Source organism: Electrophorus electricus, chromosome 2 (genome assembly GCF_013358815.1).
Source record: "Electrophorus electricus isolate fEleEle1 chromosome 2, fEleEle1.pri, whole genome shotgun sequence".
NCBI lineage: Eukaryota > Metazoa > Chordata > Actinopteri > Gymnotiformes > Gymnotidae > Electrophorus > Electrophorus electricus.
In genome coordinates, this window is record NC_049536.1 from 1,714,876 (window position 1) to 1,737,448 (window position 22,573).

A 22,573-nucleotide genomic window follows, 5' to 3' on the forward strand; every position below is an offset into this window, starting at 1 on the left:
GAAAGGTCACATGTCCAGTCCCAGGTCTTTCGACTTTTAGCCTGATCCCTTGTGGGTAACGCCATCTGTGAAAGGCATTTTAGGAAATGTCAGCGATTCTCATTTATGCTAATCTCAACTCTCTTTTCACACTTAATATGCATAAACCCAACAGGCTGTGTGACGTCAGCAACACTAGAAACTCCAGGCCATTCCCACTGCGACAGGTGTAAGTGTGTGAGCGCGAGTGTATGTTGCATTCTGTGTTAGCTCTCTGGATGTGTTCAAAGTCATTCTCTCTCTTTCTTTGTCTTTCTCTCTCCTGTTCTCTCTGAATGTCACTCATTCACTCACTCCCCACACACACACACGATGACCCACACAGTGGTCTGACCTCTGCTTGACATTTGCTTAGCACCAGGAAGCATTTTGCTGGGTTTCATATGTGTGTGAGTGTGTGAGTACAGTTTTCCTATATTTCACTGTGTCATACAGTGTTCCTGTACTGCACTGTGTCATATAGTGTTCCTATAATGCACTGTGTCATATAGTGTTCCTATACTGTACTGTGTCATACAGTATTCTTATACTGCAATGTCATACAGTGTTCCTATATTGCATTTCTCATACAATGTATCTATACTACACTGTGTCATAGTGTTCTTATACTGCAATGTCTCATAGTTTTCCTGTACTACACTGTGTCATACAGTGTTCCTATACTACACTGTCCCATACAGCGTTCCTATACTGCACTGTGTCATACAGTGTTCCTATACTGTACTGTGTCATACAGGGTTCCTATACTGCAGTCATACAGGGTTCCTATACTGCACTGTGACAACAATTATTCCTGTGCTGATTTAATGTTGTAAAGTTGTGAGATGCTGTTGTAAAGTTTTATATCTCTGCTTAAGAAAATTGGTGTTATCTGACCAACTCAAAGCGTGAATGCTAATGCTATTAGGCTACATGCATCTCTAGCTTCAGTTCATGTTTATCATTGATATATATTTATGTTTTTGATCACCATACTATTCTATAAGGGATGTCTATAATTTACGTTTACTTGAGTCTGTGTGATGTTAAAGGCTTGACCGTACGATATGACAGTTTACCCAGTTTGCTTCGCAGGTTTTGATGAGTGGTAACTCTCACTGATTACCAGTCTGTTTCCTTTCAGCCTTTCCAGACCACACATACACACAAGATATGAGTCCAAGAGAAGGTAAAGGAGTGCACCTCCTGGAAGCTGTGTAGGGCTTTCCCGCACTGTCTGCTCACTCGTTCTTCAAATAAATACTGTAAAAGACGTCAGTGCCTGATTCTCTGGTCAGATTCACTATGCACAGCCAGTAAAGTCACGGTGAAGCACTTAATTCTCTACACTAAGCACTCACCTACAGGCGTATGTAATTGTTACTCCCCCCGGCTCCCCTTCAAAGTGGTACATTCCTGAAGATGATATGGACCTACGGTTAGTACCATTAATCCATGAATTAATCTATCAGCCAACTCTGTTCCGTCAGATGAACTTTTTTATTCTTGTTTTTCATTTTTATCATTTCTACCTCAAGGAGCACTCAGACTGAATGACACACACACACACACACAACACTGAGGATTAGAAAACATGATAAATAAATAATAAACACCAATAAATAACTCACCAGACTCCATTAACAACTCAATATGGAAGTATTTTTACATGACATTTACATCAGCTATGATACACCACCCTTGTATGCTCCATGCACTGGTCACATATCAAAGCCCCTGTCAAGTTTCTTCTAAAAGAGCATCCACCCAGAGCATCCACCCAGAGCATCCAGCAAGAATATATTTTAGTATCCTATAGATGGGATGCACATTAGCAAAGTGGGACATATCGCCCTGCTATGAAGGCACATGACTGTGTGTGGCCCGTGTGTGTGTGTGTGTGAGAGTGTGTGTGTGTTTGTGTGTGTGTGTGTGTGTGTGTGTGTGTGTGTGTGTGAGAGAGTGTGTGTGTGTCCAGACGACGTGTGGCTGGGAATGGCGTTCGGTGCAGGAGAGGCTGTTGAGAGGATTCAGGTGGGCTTTTCCACACACATTTACACACACACACACACACACACACACACACACACACACACACACACACACACACACCTGCACTCTTCCTCCGTTCAACCTTGCTGAAATATTCTGGCTTTCGTATGTCTCTCATCCAGCACGTCCGCTTGCCTTCCGGACACTCTGGGTGTCCTACCACAGGGCAAGTTTGATCTCCACCACTTAACTCTATATGACAAATGTTTACAAAAGTGTACAGTAATTATGATTTATGCATCTAAAACACGTGCATCTAAAAAACATAGCCGAAGCAAAAGAAACCTGCTGTAACAGTGATGTGTGCATGAGAGCATCTCCTGGGTCGGACAGCTCGGATCAGCTGAGAAGTCTAGAACATCGAGAGATCTAGAACACAGAGATCTAGAACACTGAGAAGTCTAGAACACAGAGATCTAGATCACCGCGAATATGGCAAGTGATTTTAACATTTAGTGATCTCTGTATGACTGTAGCTAAGGCAGAGTGTAGTGACATCTGGCTTCAACCCGGTGTTATGGATTGGCAGGAAACAGTCACCTTAATGTTCAAGTTTGGTTTATTCGTCACATACATAGTCATACACAGTATAACTCGCAGTGAAATGGTGGATGGGTGCATGGGTCTCTAATGCTGCATGGGTCTCTGTGTCTCTGTGTGACTCTGTGTCTGTTTGACTGTCTCTGTGTGTCACACACACACACACACACAGTCATGTCTCACCAAAGGCACTAGGCAATGGGTCTGTGTTAGATGAGTGTGTGCGCGTGGTCACGCCCTCTCGTGTTTCTCACCTGTTCCTTGTTCTGTATCATTATCATGTGTGTATATAAGTCTCTTGTGTAGTCGTGGCGTTTAACCGCGATAGCCTACGAGCTACGCCTTCTGTGTTGTGTGCGCTTATAAATGTGTCTCTGTTTTACTCCACTCATCCCTGCATCCTGCTCTGCCTCCTCAACGTTACACACATCAACCGGAGGCATGGCATATTTCCATGTAAGCGATGTAACATGGTGGTTGTTCAGATTATTTACGGATTGTATTCAGATTATATCCCGAACTGCTTTGTTTCACTGGCCCATACTATTGGCTCAGAGAATATTCCTGTTTATTTTACACTGCTGTCCTCACAGCCCAGCTGCTAGACTCCTGATTCTCCTGATGTCCAAAATCCATTCCATATTATTTTAATCCCTCAGCTATGGACAATCTTGCTAATTTAGGCTTGCGCTTTAGTTGTGTGTTATTCTGTGATGACATGTTTATTCTCTGATTTGAATCTCTGTCAGATATGAAAGTCCTTGCTAAGTCAGGCTTGCGTTATGAGTGTGTGTTACTCTGAGTTATTTTTTCACTGTCCAGCATGGAAGACCTTGCTAATTTAGGCCTGTGCTATGGGTGTGTGAACACAGTTTGAACACCGCCAGTCCTGTTGGGTAGAAAGATATTTTTCCAGATCAACACACCCCTGAGTAACTGAACAAAAGGACAAAAAGAAGTGTGTGTTCTTTAAAGATAGCCCGAAGAAGAATGTGATCTCTCAGGCCGCTCCGGGCCCATGAGAAAGGGTAACAGGATATCAGAAAGATGCGGTACAGGTCTGGTAGTGCTGCGGAAAACCGCTTTTTTAGAGAACTGATGCTCATATGAACTGTGGATGTGGAGGATGTGGCACATCTAATGTTCTTCATTCATTTTTCTGTTACGTGTGTTTTTCCAGAAACATGATTGTTCTGAATATATTTCTGTTTTAAGACATTCACTTATTCCTAAATATTATACTTGAAGAATGTAAGATGATGTTACCGAACAGTTTGGTAACAAGTGCTGTGGGTGTGTTACCAAACAGACCTCAGGTGTCGTGGGAATGTTACCAAACAGACCTCAGGTGTCGTGGGAATGTTACCAAACAGACCTCAGGTGTCGTGGGAATGTTACCAAACAGACCTCAGGTGTCGTGGGAATGTTACCAAACAGACCTCAGGTGTTGTGGGAATGTTACCAAACAGACCTCAGGTGTTGTGGGATTGTTACCAAACAGACCTCAGGTGTTGTGGGAGTGTTACCAGACAGACCTCTGGTGTTGTGGGTGTGTTACCAGACAGACCTCAGGTGTTGTGGGATTGTTACCAAACAGACCTCAGGTGTTGTGGGATTGTTACCAAACAGACCTCAGGTGTTGTGGGATTGTTACCAAACAGACCTCTGGTGTTGTGGGAGTGTTACCAGACAGACCTCTGGTGTTGTGGGAGTGTTACCAGACAGACCTCTGGTGTTGTGGGTGTGTTACCAGACAGACCTCTGGTGTTGTGGGTGTGTTACCAGACAGACCTCAGGTGTTGTAGGAATGTTACCAGACAGACCTCAGGTGTTGTGGGAGCGTTACCAAACAGACATCAGGTGTTGTGGGAGTGTTACCAGACAGACCTCTGGTGTTGTGGGTGTGTTACCAGACAGACCTCTGGTGTTGTGGGAGTGTTACCAGACAGACCTCAGGTGTTGTGGGTGTGTTACCAGACAGACCTCTGGTGTTGTGGGAGTGTTACCAGACAGACCTCTGGTGTTGTGGGAGTGTTACCAGACAGACCTCTGGTGTTGTGGGAGTGTTACCAGACAGACCTCAGGTGTTGTGGGTGTGTTACCAGACAGACCTCTGGTGTTGTGGGAGTGTTACCAGACAGACCTCTGGTGTTGTGGGAGTGTTACCAGACAGACCTCAGGTGTTGTGGGTGTGTTACCAGACAGACCTCTGGTGTTGTGGGTGTGTTACCAGACAGACCTCTGGTGTTGTGGGAATGTTACCAAACAGACCTCAGGTGTTGTAGGAATGTTACCAGACAGACCTCAGGTGTTGTGGGAGCATTACCAAACAGACATCAGGTGTTGTGGGAGTGTTACCAGACAGACCTCTGGTGTTGTGGGTGTGTTACCAGACAGACCTCTGGTGTTGTGGGAGTGTTACCAGACAGACCTCTGGTGTTGTGGGAGTGTTACCAGACAGACCTCAGGTGTTGTGGGTGTGTTACCAGACAGACCTCTGGTGTTGTGGGATTGTTACCAAACAGACCTCAGGTGTTGTGGGATTGTTACCAAACAGACCTCAGGTGTTGTGGGTGTGTTACCAGACAGACCTCTGGTGTTGTGGGAGTGTTACCAGACAGACCTCTGGTGTTGTGGGAGTGTTACCAGACAGACCTCTGGTGTTGTGGTAGTGTTACCAGACAGACCTCAGGTGTTGTGGGTGTGTTACCAGACAGACCTCTGGTGTTGTGGGATTGTTACCAAACAGACCTCAGGTGTTGTGGGAATGTTACCAAACAGACCTCAGGTGTTGTGGGATTGTTACCAAACAGACCTCAGGTGTTGTGGGAGTGTTACCAGACAGACCTCTGGTGTTGTGGGTGTGTTACCAGACAGACCTCAGGTGTTGTGGGTGTGTTACCAGACAGACCTCTGGTGTTGTGGGAGTGTTACCAGACAGACCTCTGGTGTTGTGGGAGTGTTACCAGACAGACCTCTGGTGTTGTGGGAGTGTTACCAGACAGACCTCAGGTGTTGTGGGTGTGTTACCAGACAGACCTCTGGTGTTGTGGGAGTGTTACCAGACAGACCTCAGGTGTTCATTGCTTGGCTGGTCTGAGCAGTCTACATTCTGATTAGGAGACTCGTCTCCTGTTCAATTGTGTTGCCCACACACATCAGTGAGGAGCTGTCTCACAGCGCGACTGTGTATGGGATCAGTCCAAAGTTCTGTCCTAAGACAAGTTTCTTCTTTTTATTTTTTGCTGGAGTTACTTCTGACATCCTTCCAACTCCTCAAAACCTTGGACAGTGGCAAGGTGAAGACTGCAGTTCTAAGTTTAGTGAGAGGCAGTCAGGACTCTGATATTTACAGGCTGTTACAGTTCATTTGTCACAGCGCTGATATACATGGAGACACAGTCAGGTGCCACTATGTCTTTTGTTCAACATTAAGAGATTAGAGGTTAACTCTGTCTAGTAGTGATATGGATACAATGATTAGGTCTGTGTTTGATTCCCAACGCACTGGAGAGTGAGTGCAGGGTATGTTTGGTGGGGTCAATGGTAAAATTCATGAGGAACTGGTGACCCTGAGTATTGATGGTCCCCGTAGAACTGGGCCTGTGAATGGCCTTGGTCACTGGACACTGGACAGGCCAGTGTGGTTTTCACAGGTTAGGAAGTGACTGGATGTGTGAGAGCGGTGCAGTGGGTCAACAGAGGGAGATGAACTGAATGTGTGCTGTTGGTGCAGTGCATGAAACACATATAGAACTGATGGCACTGCACACACATTAAAGGTGTCAGTGGGGCTGGGGCCACGTTAGCCACCACGCAGGCCAGTGTGGCTTTTCCTCTAAAGAGCTGCACGTGGTTGGTTTAAAGTGGGCGGGTACGGGGGAGGTGCTGAGATGCCAGACCTCGCTGTGGAGCCTTCTCGAGCTGTCGTGGGTTTAATTCGGTGACACATAGCTGGGGCGAGGTGCCAACCTGATTAGGTCAAACCTCAACAACAGAGTGTCAGACTAAGGATTATGTAAAGTAATGTGTTATATACAGTTCTGTAAGAACCCTGGGCCAAGGTCCTGGGCACAGATGTTGTCATGTGAAATCGAACTGTCAACAGAGACTTTCTGTGTTGTCTGAACTCAGCCAGTGCGAGCTGTCCTTTTCTCAAGGGTCCAGGAGCAGGTGGAACGGCACTGCCAGCGTCTGCCATGAGAGGGCAGCGTGGAGCAGAGACCAGAGCGCTGTCTGACGCCGATAAATCATTACAGAAAGGGGCACGTCTATTCGTCACTAATTAGAACTGGACTAACCGTCATTCAATATAATTCAGATCCACTGATCATCGATTTATTCAGTACAATTATGTGTATGCATGTTCTCTCTCTCTCTCTCTCTCTCTCTCTCTCTCTCTCTCTCTCTCTCTCTCTCTCTCTCTCTCTCTCTCTCTCTCTCTCTCTCACACACACACACACACACACACACGATTTGGATTCGAGGTCCAGATTTAATTCACCAGTTAAACAATAATTTCCCTTTTTATACAGTTGTTAAATATGAGCAAATGTGCACATGTTTAACTTTCTAGATGTACAGATTCTTTCCTTCCTATCTTGTTGGAGGCATACTGGTTTACTGTAAATGTTTTTCTTAAAACATAATTGGAAGAATCTAATTTTCTGTAAGGCAGGTGGATAAAATGAAAATTGAGATTAAAACAATGGGACATAGCGGTTTGGACAGGGTCAGGGAGGCGGGTCGCTCAGGATTACGGGATCTCTTCAGTTCTCTGACAGTACTCGGCGAGCCGTGACAGGGCCGGGCGGTGCACTGGGACGAGCACAGAACCAGAGACAGCAGAGTAAACCCAGTCCACAGTGCTCAGCAGTACCCTGGGGAACAGCGGTAAAGCGCTCAGGAAAAGCTGAGCGCAGGTTATCCTTTAAATACTAAAGCGTTCAGCACTGCAGTGTTAAGTACTAAAACACTCAAAGAGCAAAGCCAGGGAAAGCCACATTTTAAGACATTTAAAACTAATTTTAACATTCGTTCGTTTGATTAACTTTTAAACTCTAGAACAGGAATCTCCTGACTGTGCCTCAGTCTGTATTAAAAATAGTTTGGAAGACATTGTCTTCAGGGATCTAAGGTATACTGTGTCGGTATACTGTTTGTTATGCTGCGTAATTCTGATTTTAGCTTTAAAGTCCTGGTCAGGAATACTTCAACTGGACGTGTGCTGTATGGGTAACGCCTGACACATCTACAGAGGTTATCAGAGTGCTCTTATCCAAACAAGCCAACATCTAGGCGGTTTTAACTATAATAACTCACCCATTTAGTAAATGTTCTGGCATGCAAATTTGGAAAAGCACTGCTCTGGGGAGACTAGCCAATCAGAATGCTCCGCCCAGACGAGTCTACCCAATCAGAACGCTCCGATCAGGCGCGTCTACCCAATCAGAACGCTGCTTCCGTAAAGCTTTTCGCTTTATTTCTTCTAAACACGTGCTGCATAAATAAAGCCTGAGTTACACTTCGCCTCGTGCTGGAGGGGAACGTTCACAGCGCTCGCGCTCATGTTGCTACTGGTGCACGAGCGTGTCACGCGCTTCCGCAGCCGGGCGATTAGCGTTCTCCTGCCGGCACGCGGTAGCGCTGCGCTGCTGTACAGTGTGCAGGCGCCCGCGCGATATGTCGAACAGGACTCGCAAGAGTAGACGGGAGTGTGTTTACGTGCACAGACACACGTGACGCGGTGAAAATCTGTGAATCAGCATTTCAGCGGAATTGATCCCCGTAGTCACGCGCATCCCTCTGCCTCGGGATCGCGCTGCGCATTTGGCCGCGCGAGCGGAGTGGGTTGTAATATCCGGGTTGGCGGAGGACGGGAGGGAGTGTCTGTTCTGAGATTTACACACACACGCGCGCTTCAGCCGCAGCGGAGTCACTTCGCTGCCCTGCCGTTAGCATGCCCACGCGATGCGTTCTTACACAGGCGGAGAGTGATGGAAACTCGCTTTGAAAGGGAGGCGATTTAGGTCGCGCGAGCCCGCCCTCGTCTGCACGTCGCGCGCGCGCGAGCCTGGGCTTTGCCAGCATGGAGAGGACGCTGTCGCATCTCGCCCCTGCACACGCGAGCTCGGGATCTTTGCCCGCGGACGGAGCACACACGACGCGGAAGCTGGCGCGAGCAGGCGCGCACAGCCCCGGCTCAAGCTCGCGCGGTCGCTCCGGTCTGGTGGCAAACGACGTCCCCGCGCAGAGCACACGCGCGCGGCAGCTGGAAGGAGTGCTGAGCAAATACACCAACCTGATCCAAGGCTGGCAGAACAGGTAAATGACCGCCGGCGCGCGCACGAGTCCGCGCGCAGCGAGCTTCTGACGGGTCCTTAAAGCAGCTGCTCCTACGGTCCCGCGGAAACGGTTGGAGCGCTGCGTGCTTTGTGCACGTCTGGATACGTGTCCGTTCACAGCGCGTGGCATGAACACGGGCTCGAGGTAACCGTGGCATTAAACTCTGCCCGAGTCTGCTGTGCTGGAGAAAGCGAGCCAGCTTCTGCGTGCCACGAGTCGCTGAAGTTGGGAGAAGTTCAACAAAAGCGTTAATGTGCACGTCCGTGGAGGCGCGCGGCGCGCGTCGCTTTGGTTGCAAAAGCAGAGATTTGTTGTTATTTGTTGGGTTGACTCCGTATTCACACTTTTGAACCACACTTTTTGAACCATCATGGTTTATGAACCATAAACCATGAACAGGGCGAGTCTAGTAGTGCTGGTGTGTTCATCTCTGTGGTGGTCTTACAGTAGTGCTGGTGTGTTCGTCTCTGTGGTGGTCTTACAGTAGTGCTGGTGTGTTCGTCTCTGTGGTGGTCTTACAGTAGTGCTGGTGTGCTTCTCTATGGTGCTCTTACAGTAGTGCTGGTGTGTTTGTCTGTGGTGGTCTTACAGTAGTGCTGGTGTGTTCATCTGTGGTGGTCTTACAGTAGTGCTGGTGTGTTCATCTGTGGTGGTCTTACAGTAGTGCTGGTGTGTTTGTCTCTGTGGTGGTCTTACAGTAGTGCTGGTGTTTTCGTCTCTGTGGTGGTCTTACAGTAGTGCTGGTGTGTTCATCTCTGTGGTGGTCTTACAGTAGTGCTGATGTGCTTCTCTATGGTGGTCTTACAGTAGTGCTGGTGTGTTCGTCTCTGTGGTGGTCTTACAGTAGTGCTGGTGTGTTCCTTACAGTAGTGCTGGTGTGTTTGTCTCTGTGGTGGTCTTACAGTAGTGCTGGTGTGCGTCTCTGTGGTGGTCTTACAGTAGTGCTGGTGTTTTCGTCTCTGTGGTGGTCTTACAGTAGTGCTGGTGTGTTCGTCTCTGTGGTGGTCTTACAGTAGTGCTGGTGTGCTTCTCTATGGTGGTCTTACAGTAGTGCTGGTGTGTTCGTCTCTGTGGTGGTCTTACAGTAGTGCTGGTGTGTTCATCTGTGGTGGTCTTACAGTAGTGCTGGTGTGTTCATCTGTGGTGGTCTTACAGTAGTGCTAGTGTGTTTGTCTCTGTGGTGGTCTTACAGTAATGCTAGTGTGTTTGTCTCTGTGGTGGTCTTACAGTAGTGCTGGTGTGTTCATCTGTGGTGGTCTTACAGTAGTGCTGGTGTGTTTGTCTCTGTGGTGGTCTTACAGTAGTGCTGGTGTGTGTCTCTGTGGTGGTCTTACAGTAGTGCTGGTGTGTTTGTCTCTGTGGTGGTCTTACAGTAGTGCTGGTGTGTTTGTCTCTGTGGTGGTCTTACAGTAGTGCTGGTGTGTGTCTCTGTGGTGGTCTTACAGTAGTGCTGGTGTGTTTGTCTCTGTGGTGGTCTTACAGTAGTGCTGGTGTGTGTCTCTGTGGTGGTCTTACAGTAGTGCTGGTGTGTTTGTCTCTGTGGTGGTCTTACAGTAGTGCTGGTGTGTTTCTCTCTATGGTGGTCTTACAGTAGTGCTGGTGTGTTTCTCTCTATGGTGGTCTTACAGTAGTGCTGGTGTGTTTCTCTCTATGGTGGTCTTACAGTAGTGCTGGTGTGTTTCTCTCTATGGTGGTCTTACAGTCCTTTCATGGCACTCAAACTGTGACGTGCAGTAATTCAAGCACAGAAAGCCCCATATCAAACCAGAACGACTCCACACACACATGACTGCATCCAGGCACCAGGGAATGACATAAAAGAACCAAAACGCACTCAGGGTACTGAACACACGTCATGTCGCACGTTTCAACTCTGTGAATAAATGCAGGCCAATGGCGTTGCAGTGGGACAACAGACACAAGAACCATTTGCTCGATTAAAACCATTAAAATGAAGAAAAAGGAACCACTGATCCGTGATAAACTGATGTGCTCATGCAGCAATCGCCATGTTTTTCAAAAAGTAACAGTAATCTAGTAATAAGAGTCGGAACTAGATTCAGAAAATTAATTTATTTATTTTCACTCTGTCTCTGACATGCTGATGTTCTGTCCACACCATGATGGACTCTGTTAACGACTCTTTGGTCCTCGTGCATAGACATGCAGCACTTAGACTTGGGTTAACCCACGTGGGGAAATGGAGCTGGCCACGAAACCGGTCATTCCGTTACGCATGACGAGAGTGACAGAACAGACATGTTACACCCATTCTCCCTGCTGGCTGCGTTTTACCAGTGTATATATGGAGATTCCATATGCTTCTCCACAGAGTGGCTCTCCCCTCTGACCTCAGCACAGTCCTTCCGCGCTATGCGCACGCGGCGTCTTCAACAGGCCTCGTGCTCTGCCGCCCCTCATCTATGGACTGACCTCTCTGACCAACAGGTTTAAAAAAAACACTCAAAACGTTTCTGTTTAGCAGAGTTTATGACTCTCAATTAACTGCTTGATTGCTGTTATTTTTGTTATGTTTTATTGTAGTTTTTTTTTGTTTTTATAGTGGTGCTTTTACCTTGTAGTACTTTGAGATTTGTTTTAAATGTAAAGTGTGTTACAAATAAAATGTATTATTATTATTGTTATTATAGGTCCCAAGAAGCTCTGATTCCTACTTAATTCACCAAATACAGAAATGTCACTGATTTTCAGACTGAGAATTTACCTCCATATATTTGACTTAATATCACATCCATTGTGCCAAAATGCAAAGTAAAATCAACGAAACATCCTCAAACGTGCCACTTGCGTGTGTGCTGTCAGCACCTGGACTGAAGTTCCTGTGCAGGAGGAGTTGTTGGGTTGTTCTGGCTGAGAGACATGATTAGCATTTTTAGCACCACAGCGTGTGAGCAGCAGGACGGAGGAACCTGCTTGCACATTCAGAAGTGGGAGGGGCTTGCTGGAGTAGATAACGTGAGAGGCCTGACTTGCGCCAGGACTGAACCACTAACACGTGAGAGGTCTGACGTGACCAGATTTAGTGATGGTGGTGAGAGGGAGAGAAAGGGAGAAAATTAAGGTGAGATTCTAGTGAAATGGGGAAGCGTGACATGGGACGTTTTCTAGCCTACACACGTTCTTAACTCATGCTGGTCTGATAACGGCACACGTGTGGGTGTGTGAGTGAGCATGAAGCCTGATTTGTTGCTGCTCCTTTTTCACTGTTGCATGGGTGACAGATCAGTTCATAATAGCAGATCAGTTCATAATCAGTTTATAATAGCAGATCAGTTCATAATCAGTTCATAATAGCAGATCAGTTCATAATCAGTTCGTAATAGCAGATCAGTTCATAATAGCAGATTAGTTCATAATCAGTTTATAATAGCAGATCAGTTCATAATCAGTTCATAATAACATCAGTTCATAATAGCGGATTAGTTCATAATCAGTTTATAATAGCAGATCAGTTCATAATGAGTTCATAATAACATCAGTTCATAATAGCAGATTAGTTCATAATAGCAGATCAGTCCATAATAACAGATCAGTTCATAATAGCAGATCAGTTCATAATAACATCAGTTCATAATAACAGATCAGTTCATAATCAGTTCATAATAGCAGATTAGTTCATAATCAGTTTGTAATAGCAGATCAGTTCATAATAGATTAGTTCATAATAGCAGTTCAGTTCATAATCTGTTTGTAATAGCAGATCAGTTCATAATCAGTTCGTAATAGCAGATCAGTTCATAATAGCAGATTAGTTCATAATCAATTTATAATAGCAGATCAGTTCATAATCAGTTCATAATAACAGATCAGTTCATAATAGCAGATTAGTTCATAATAGTAGATCAGTTCATAATAGCAGATCAGTTCATAATAGATCAGTTCATAATAACAGATCAGTTCCTAATCAGTTCATAATAGCAGATCAGTTCATAATAGCAGATCAGTTCATAACAGATCAGTTCATAATCAGTTCATAATAGCAGATCAGTTCATAATAGCAGATTAGTTCATAATCAGTTTGTAATAGCAGATCAGTTCATAATAGCAGATTAGTTCATCAGTTTGTAATAGCAGATTAGTTCATAATAGCAGATCAGTTCATAATCAGTTTGTAATAGCAGATCAGTTCATAATAGCAGATTAGTTCATAATAGTAGATCAGTTCATAATCAGTTTGTAATAGCAGATTAGTTCATAATAGCAGATCAGTTCATAATAGCAGATTAGTTCATAATAGCAGATCAGTTCATAATAGCAGATTAGTTCATAATAGCAGATCAGTTCATAATCAGTTCATAATAGCAGATCAGTTGTTAATCAAACACTTTTTGAGTTCATACTCACAATGCTTTGTGACATTATGCACAGTTACCCAGACACAGACACACACTCAAACACGCACACACACACACAGGCACACACTCTCACACTCTCTCACACACACACACAGAGTTTCTGCAGTGGCTACATTGTTCTAAATGTTAAGGTTTTAAAAAAAGAAAAGAGAAAGAGCAGGCAGCCCAGATCTGGCTGGTGAGCTGCACGTCTCTATGTGTAACTGTGTCTCTGTGTCTGTGTGTTACTGCGTCTGTGTGTGACTGTGTATCTGTGTGTGACTGTGTCTTTGTGTCTGTGTGACTGTGTGTCTATGGTTTCTGTGTGACTGTGTCTCTGTATCTGTGTGTGTCTGTGTGTGACTGTGTCTTTGTGTCTGTGTGACTGTGTCTCTGTGTCTGTGTGTGTCTGTGTGACTGTGTCTCTGTGTCTGTGTGTGTCTGGGCGCTGTGCAGTCTGAGTAAATCCTCTCGCACTGCTCTTTCTCAGAGGTCTGTTTGGGTGTGGATGTTGCATTTCTGGACTGTGTTGAGTTCTACAGTAGCAGGTCCCTCGTCTGAGAAGTGCTAGAGTGGCTCTGACCCTGGCTGACCTTTCACCTGCTCTTCTCTCATCTGCGTTTAGCATGAAGGTCTTTGTGAGGTTAAATCCTGGAGTGTGGTTTCCTCCTCTCAAGCTGTCTTCAGTCAGCCCTCCACTAAATCAGTAAAGAAGCAGTTCACGGCCAGTGTCATTGACCCCAGGGCATGAGGTGTGTGTGTGCGTGTGAGGGTGATTTATCCTGGAGTCTCGTATGGGTCTACATGTGTAATGAGCTTTCCAAACTTGATGTTCTCCTGGCATCAAAAGAAACTTTCTTATGAGTCAGCATATCCAAAAAAAAAAAAAGTTTTCTTCAAAAATTCATTAGCATGGCGTACACTTCCTGACCATGGCAGCAGACAGACTACACACTCTGCCTCTACACCAGCTTGTAGACACCAAATGTGTGCATGCGTATTCGAGTTAATGCATATGTAAGTGTGTGTGTGTTGGGGGCGCGTGGGGGTGTGTACAGGGTGTGTGTGTGTGTGTGTGTGTGTGTGTGTGTGTGCGCGTGTGCCAGTGGTGTGTTGCGTGCAGCGAGGTGACTGCATGTTCGTGACCTCCTGCGCGCCCACATCACAAGCGTCCATTCCACTCTCTCCGTCTTGGGTGTGTGTGTGAGTCGTGGTGCTGTAGATGGAGCCCCGGGGTTTCCTGGAGGTCACGTGTGTGACATATGTGCCGAGGGGAAGGGTTTCACTCGGGGAGACTCTATGTCGCTATGGTAGCACGGCATGTAGCTGCTGGGGCCCAAACCCGCATAGCACTGCTTCTGAAGGTTGCTGTGGCACTGGAGTTGGTTACCAGGGTGACAGCAGAAGCAGCAGCACCCCGTTGCCACGGTGCTGGCATCTGCTGGGGCCCATCGACATGCACGATCTCCACTGTCAGGAAGAGCAGCTTCCACTCCCAAGGTGCCACCATCTTAGCAGGAGTGCAGAGACTCTGAGAGACGCCGCCAGCTTCTGGTCAGGGTTTGGCCTTGTGGCTCAGAAAGGCCTGGGCTCCCTTCAGCCTGATTTGTTGGAGCCATGAACACACCCCTAGGGTTGGGGGCTGCCACCCTCCCTGGGCAGTGTCTCTAGGATAAACCGCTGCTGTGGGTATGGGTCTGGCCCTTATCTGTTTCCTCATACTTGTTTCATCTGTGTGCTGACAGAACTGCGTGACCTAAAATGAACCCTCTTATCGGTGGCCATTCCACAGTCCCTTCCTGTTGATATTCCACATGACTTACACGTCTCTGGCTAAAGTGCACTGGAAGCTTCTCTGTGAGTTAAATATTCACCTCATGTCTGTTTATTGGGGTCAGTTTCTCATACTGCCGAGGCCGACGTGAGTGGGGGAGGGGCATCGACCGCTCTTGTTCCCATACGACCTCTGCTCCTTCCTCTATTTCTGTCTGTCCTGAATACGTGTCTGTCCTGAATACGTGTCTGTCCTGAATCTGTCTGTCCTGAATATGTGTCTGTCTGTCCTGAATACGTCTGTCCTGAATACGTCTGTCTGTCCTGAATATGTGTCTCTGTCCTGAATACGTCTGTCCTGAATATGTGTGTCTGTCCTGAATATGTGTCTGTCTTTCCTGAATACGTCCGTCTGTCCTGAATACGTCTGTCTGTCCTGAATACGTCTGTCTGTCCTGAATATGTGTCTCTGTTCTGAATACGTCTGTCTGTCCTGAATGTGTCTCTGTCCTGAATATGCATGTCTGTCCTGAATGTGTGTCTGTCCTGAATACGTCTGTCTGTCCTGAATACGTCTGTCCTGAATACTTCTGTCCTGAATGTGTCTGTCTGTCCTGAATACGTCTGTCTGTCCTGAATACGTCTGTCCTGAATATGTGTCTGTCTGTCCTGAATACGTCTGTCTGTCCTGAATACGTCTGTCCTGAATGCGTCTGTCTGTCCTGAATATGTATGTCTGTCCTGAATATGTGTCTATCTGTCCTGAATATGTCTGTCCTGAATATGTGTCTGTCTGTCCTGAATACGTCTGTCCTGAATACGTCTGTCTGTCCTGCGTTCATTTCTGCAGCTCTGGGTGTGTAGCCAGTGATGTCCCTGACTGAAGCACATGTGCATTTCACACACAGGACAGCACATCTCTGGCCACTCCAGCGTGAGCCGTGTGTGTATGAGACTGAGGGAAACGTGAGAATCGTGTTTCATGGAAGTACAAAGGTCTGACGGGTCAGTGGGTCCTGGACAAATGTGGATTCCTCTCTGTTGTACTGTGTTTCCCACAAGCCTCAGCTACTCGGAGGTATGCAGCACTGCCTGGATATGGCAGCTTCACCATGACGGAGTGGAGCACATCTCATGATGACTGCTGTGTGACACGTGCACTCTTTACGAGCACTCTTTACTTGCACTCTTTACGAGCACTCTTTCCACATTAGTACACTGTAGGGTTTCAGTTCTGGGCTAACTGCAAAGTGAGGCTGTGTGCAAATAAGCCAATTCAATTGATATGAATTCCTTTATAATTCCTTTATAATTTCTTTATTTTTCTTGATTTTTTTAAATTGTGTTGAGTGAACATCCAGACTGTCTAACAGAACTTACACACAAAAAAGGGAAAATAGAGCAGTTAGATTAAAATGTAGCTAAATAAACAATACCCCACTGTAGGGTTAAACTACACCACTGTAGGGTTTAACTACCCCACTGTAGGGATTAACTACCCCACTGTAGGGTTAAACTACCCCACTGTAGGGTTAAACTACACCACTGTAGGGTTTAACTACCCCACTGTAGGGTTAAACTACACCACTGTAGGGTTTAACTACCCCACTGTAGGGTTAAACTACACCACAGTAGGGTTTAATTACCCCACAGTAGGATTAAACTACACCAGTGTAGGGTTTAATTACCCCACTGTAGGGTTTAACTACACCAGTGTAGGGTTTAACTACCCTACTGTAGGGTTAAACTACACCACAGTAGGGTTGAATCACCCCACAGTAGGGTTAAACTACACCAGTGTAGGGTTTAATTACCCCACTGTAGGGTTTAACTACACCACTGTAGGGATTAACTACCCCACTGTAGGGTTTAACTACCCCACTGTAGGGTTTAACTACACCACTGTAGGGATTAACTACGCCACTGTAGGGTTAAACCTCACCACTGTAGGGTTAAACTACACCACTGTAGGGTTTAACTACCCCACTGTAGGGTTAAACTACAACACAGTAGGGTTTAATTACCCCACAGTAGGGTTAAACTACACCAGTGTAGGGTTTAACTACCTCACTGTAGGGTTTAACTACACCACTGTAGGGTTAAACTACACCACTGTAGGGTTTATCTACCTCACTGTAGGGTTTAACTACACCACTGTAGGGTTTAGTTACCTCACTTTAGGGTTTAACTACACCACTGTAGGGATTAATTACCCCACTGTACGGTTAAACTACCCCACTGTAGGGTTTAATTACCCCACTGTAGGGTTTAACTACACCACTGTAGGGTTTAACTACACCACTGTAGGGTTTAATTACCCCACTGTAGGGTTAAACTACACTTATATACTCAACCTGGTTTTTCAGAACATCCTGCAGTTTGGATTACAGAGAAGCGGTGACCTGATTTTATTCATAATTTATTTAAAGTCCCCAAACCTCCAAACCAATAAGATGAGGTCTGTGTGGTGGATCTGTAGCCTACCAGTTTACTTTCAATTAATATAATAAAAACCACATTTATGCAGACTGTAGAACTGCAAAGGGAGAGGACATTTCTAAACTAAAACAATTCGATCACATTTAGCAGATATAAAGTTCTGAAATTCTGTGTGTGTGTGTGTGTGTGTGTGTGTGTGTGTGTGTGTGTGTGTTACGAGCACTCTTTCCACATTAGTACACTGTAGGGTTTCAGTTCTGGGCTAACTGCAAAGTGAGGCTGTGTGCAAATAAGCCAATTCAATTGATATGAATTCCTTTATAATTCCTTTATAATTTCTTTATTTTTCTTGATTTTTTTAAATTGTGTTGAGTGAACATCCAGACTGTCTAACAGAACTTACACACAAAAAAGGGAAAATAGAGCAGTTAGATTAAAATGTAGCTAAATAAACAATACCCCACTGTAGGGTTAAACTACACCACTGTAGGGTTTAACTACCCCACTGTAGGGATTAACTACCCCACTGTAGGGTTAAACTACCCCACTGTAGGGTTAAACTACACCACTGTAGGGTTTAACTACCCCACTGTAGGGTTAAACTACACCACTGTAGGGTTTAACTACCCCACTGTAGGGTTAAACTACACCACAGTAGGGTTTAATTACCCCACAGTGGGATTAAACTACACCAGTGTAGGGTTTAATTACCCCACTGTAGGGTTTAACTACACCAGTGTAGGGTTTAACTACCCTACTGTAGGGTTAAACTACACCACAGTAGGGTTGAATCACCCCACAGTAGGGTTAAACTACACCAGTGTAGGGTTTAATTACCCCACTGTAGGGTTTAACTACACCACTGTAGGGATTAACTACCCCACTGTAGGGTTTAACTACCCCACTGTAGGGTTTAACTACACCACTGTAGGGATTAACTACGCCACTGTAGGGTTAAACCTCACCACTGTAGGGTTAAACTACACCACTGTAGGGTTTAACTACCCCACTGTAGGGTTAAACTACAACACAGTAGGGTTTAATTACCCCACAGTAGGGTTAAACTACACCAGTGTAGGGTTTAACTACCTCACTGTAGGGTTTAACTACACCACTGTAGGGTTAAACTACACCACTGTAGGGTTTATCTACCTCACTGTAGGGTTTAACTACACCACTGTAGGGTTTAGTTACCTCACTTTAGGGTTTAACTACACCACTGTAGGGATTAATTACCCCACTGTACGGTTAAACTACCCCACTGTAGGGTTTAATTACCCCACAGTAGGGTTTAACTACACCACTGTAGGGTTTAACTACACCACTGTAGGGTTTAATTACCCCACTGTAGGGTTAAACTACACTTATATACTCAACCTGGTTTTTCAGAACATCCTGCAGTTTGGATTACAGAGAAGCGGTGACCTGATTTTATTCATAATTTATTTAAAGTCCCCAAACCTCCAAACCAATAAGATGAGGTCTGTGTGGTGGATCTGTAGCCTACCAGTTTACTTTCAATTAATATAATAAAAACCACATTTATGCAGACTGTAGAACTGCAAAGGGAGAGGACATTTCTAAACTAAAACAATTCGATCACAGGTAGCAGATATAAAGTTCTGAAATTCTGTGTGTGTGTGTGTGTGTGTGTGTGTGTGTGTGTGTGTGTGTGTGTGTGTGTGTGTTACGAGCACTCTTTCCACATTAGTACACTGTAGGGTTTCAGTTCTGGGCTAACTGCAAAGTGAGGCTGTGTGCAAATAAGCCAATTCAATTGATATGAATTCCTTTATAATTCCTTTATAATTTCTTTATTTTTCTTGATTTTTTTAAATTGTGTTGAGTGAACATCCAGACTGTCTAACAGAACTTACACACAAAAAAGGGAAAATAGAGCAGTTAGATTAAAATGTAGCTAAATAAACAATACCCCACTGTAGGGTTAAACTACACCACTGTAGGGTTTAACTACCCCACTGTAGGGATTAACTACCCCACTGTAGGGTTAAACTACCCCACTGTAGGGTTAAACTACACCACTGTAGGGTTTAACTACCCCACTGTAGGGTTAAACTACACCACTGTAGGGTTTAACTACCCCACTGTAGGGTTAAACTACACCACAGTAGGGTTTAATTACCCCACAGTAGGATTAAACTACACCAGTGTAGGGTTTAATTACCCCACTGTAGGGTTTAACTACACCACTGTAGGGTTTAACTACCCCACTGTAGGGTTAAACTACAACACAGTAGGGTTTAATTACCCCACAGTAGGGTTAAACTACACCAGTGTAGGGTTTAACTACCTCACTGTAGGGTTTAACTACACCACTGTAGGGTTAAACTACACCACTGTAGGGTTTATCTACCTCACTGTAGGGTTTAACTACACCACTGTAGGGTTTAGTTACCTCACTTTAGGGTTTAACTACACCACTGTAGGGATTAATTACCCCACTGTACGGTTAAACTACCCCACTGTAGGGTTTAATTACCCCACTGTAGGGTTTAACTACACCACTGTAGGGTTTAACTACACCACTGTAGGGTTTAATTACCCCACTGTAGGGTTAAACTACACTTATATACTCAACCTGGTTTTTCAGAACATCCTGCAGTTTGGATTACAGAGAAGCGGTGACCTGATTTTATTCATAATTTATTTAAAGTCCCCAAACCTCCAAACCAATAAGATGAGGTCTGTGTGGTGGATCTGTAGCCTACCAGTTTACTTTCAATTAATATAATAAAAACCACATTTATGCAGACTGTAGAACTGCAAAGGGAGAGGACATTTCTAAACTAAAACAATTCGATCACAGGTAGCAGATATAAAGTTCTGAAATTCTGTGTGTGTGTGTGTGTGTGTGTGTGTGTGTGTGTGTGTGCATTCTGTAGTGGTCCAGCCTGCCAGTACAATCTGCAATTCTGATCATGAAAAAATGTAAGAAGTAATAGCAATATGTAGTTTATTTATTGATTATCATGTAGTTTTTAAATATACTTGGAGCCTTTTGTATAATTGTCATCAAAATGCTGCATTTTGGAAAAGCAGTTCTGTCTGGTCATCAGAAGGTTCCACCTTCTCTCATCTGGGTGTTCTTCCATTGCACTGGGCAGGTGTTGAATAAACCTCTGTGTTGTGATGTACAGCTGTTCTCCAGTTCGAGTGGGTGTGGTTTGAGTTGGTTGCTGTGCTGCAGTTCTTCAGGCTCTGTGCCAAGCGAGGGGCTTGGCGTGTGGGTGGGTGACATTCTCTCACTGCTCAGCTCTCTGACACATCAGGACACGCTGAGAAGCTGTGAAGACAAGGAGACATTACCTGTCAATCCACAGATTGTTCTGTTACGCATATAATGACAGAAATTGAACCTTGCTCGCCTGCACTCCCCCCCACCCTAAGAACAACATCCCTAATTGATGTTCTTAGGGAGACCAGATGCTGGTTGCTGAGTCATGTTTCCTGGCCTGCTTTTTGGTTATCACATGGAAACAGTCATCAGGAAACAGAAGCCACGTTTCCTCCAGCACTGTGCTGGCCGCCATGCTGGAGCGGGTTTCCACTAACCAGCGACCCTTTTAAGAACTGACCCACTTTTCCACTGGTTTGCGCGGCCCATGATTACGTATCTGGAAGTAGGTGTTCCCCGAGTCTGGGAACAGGAGTAAGAAGGAATTGTACACACCCCATGGCAGACCACACGCTATTGTACATTTTTCCTTCTCTCTCTCTTTCTTTCACGTCTAACCATCCAAAATCTAAACCAGTCTGGTGTTTTTTCCCCCTGAGGATTCGCTCTTCACTATTCACTGCAGTTCTTGTGCTTGTAACAGGAAACATTGGGAAAGAAGCTAAATGACGTTACGTGCTGACATCAGGGTGACCTTTCTGGCCAAGAGCCATTTTATTTACTTATTTATTTGATTTTTTTTACATTTCTTTATGCGTTGGAAAAGTGAGGAACCGTTTAAGCACCGGCACTGACACCGTGCCACCGGAGAAGTGCTGTGTCTGATCACATCACCGTTTCTTCAGGCATGAGGAACAGACGCCTGCAGAGATGTGATGTTTGTGATGCCGTGTAATGCCTCATTCCTTAATGGGGCTTAAAAGGAGGAGCTCAAATGAACATGCTAATACATGCTAATACTGTGACTGGAAGTTATTTGATCTCATTTGCATAATGCTAATTACTGGTAATTAATTCCAGTGTTTGTTGCCAATATTAGCATTTGCCTCTGAGCTATTCCTTTAAGAAATATTTCTGTATCTTTTCAGAAGCCAAGGGTAAGTTTTATGATATATTATTTTGGATGTCTTTTGTCTTTTGATGTTCAAAACTCGAAAGTGTGCAGTGAAATTTTTTTTCACAGCTCTGTTGGAGTTGAGAGGTGGTTTTTGTTGAGGTTCAGGTCTCTGCTGGAGGTACATGTCTCATACACACCAACTCATATCATTTCATATAATTTAATTTATATGAATCTTTCTAGGTATGACTGTCACACAGTTATGACAGGACAATGCAATATGGGAAGCGATGTGGAAAGGAAAAATGTAAAATATTACTTGAGTATTAATATTAAATAAAGCTAGATGATTAAACAAGGAGAGAGGCTATATCAAAAAATGAAATAATTTAATCTCATCTTAATATTTCACTTAATGACGTATCCCCGGGTGGAGTGGCTACGGATAGCTAACACCACCCGATGGAGGCGTAGACTAACACAAACAAGACGTGACGGAGGTAAACCATATCTACGTAAACAAAGTGCATATCCTCCGCTATGTGCTCTAGCTGTCGGCTGGGGGTATCACCATGACACTTTCCTCCCAGGATTTGTTTTATTTTCTGTTCTCTATTTTAAGCCTGTGGTCAGTGAGGTCAATGCTTAGACTAGAACTTTGATTTAAGATTCAGCAGCCTTTTTAAGTATTTCTTTCTCTCTTTCTTTCGATAATTTACTTTTTAATTTTCTAGCAATATATCATACCATACTGGAGGGCTGAAATCTTGCCAGTGTCTTGGATTATGTTGCTAGAGG

At 44.9% G+C, this 22,573-nt stretch overlaps 1 protein-coding gene across 2 annotated transcripts in view; it reads left to right on the top strand.

Moving 5' to 3' along the window:
- Positions 1 to 8,225: 8,225 nt before the first annotated feature.
- Positions 8,226 to 22,573, top strand: part of LOC113590718 (oxysterol-binding protein-related protein 10) — a 64,892-nt gene continuing 50,544 nt past the window's right edge. For both annotated transcript variants that reach the window (XM_035523315.1, XM_035523321.1), the window contains exon 1: positions 8,226 to 8,934. In XM_035523315.1, coding sequence (XP_035379208.1) covers positions 8,699 to 8,934 — 236 coding nt within the window. In that variant the 5' untranslated portion in view covers positions 8,226 to 8,698. The remainder of the gene's footprint in view (positions 8,935 to 22,573) is intronic.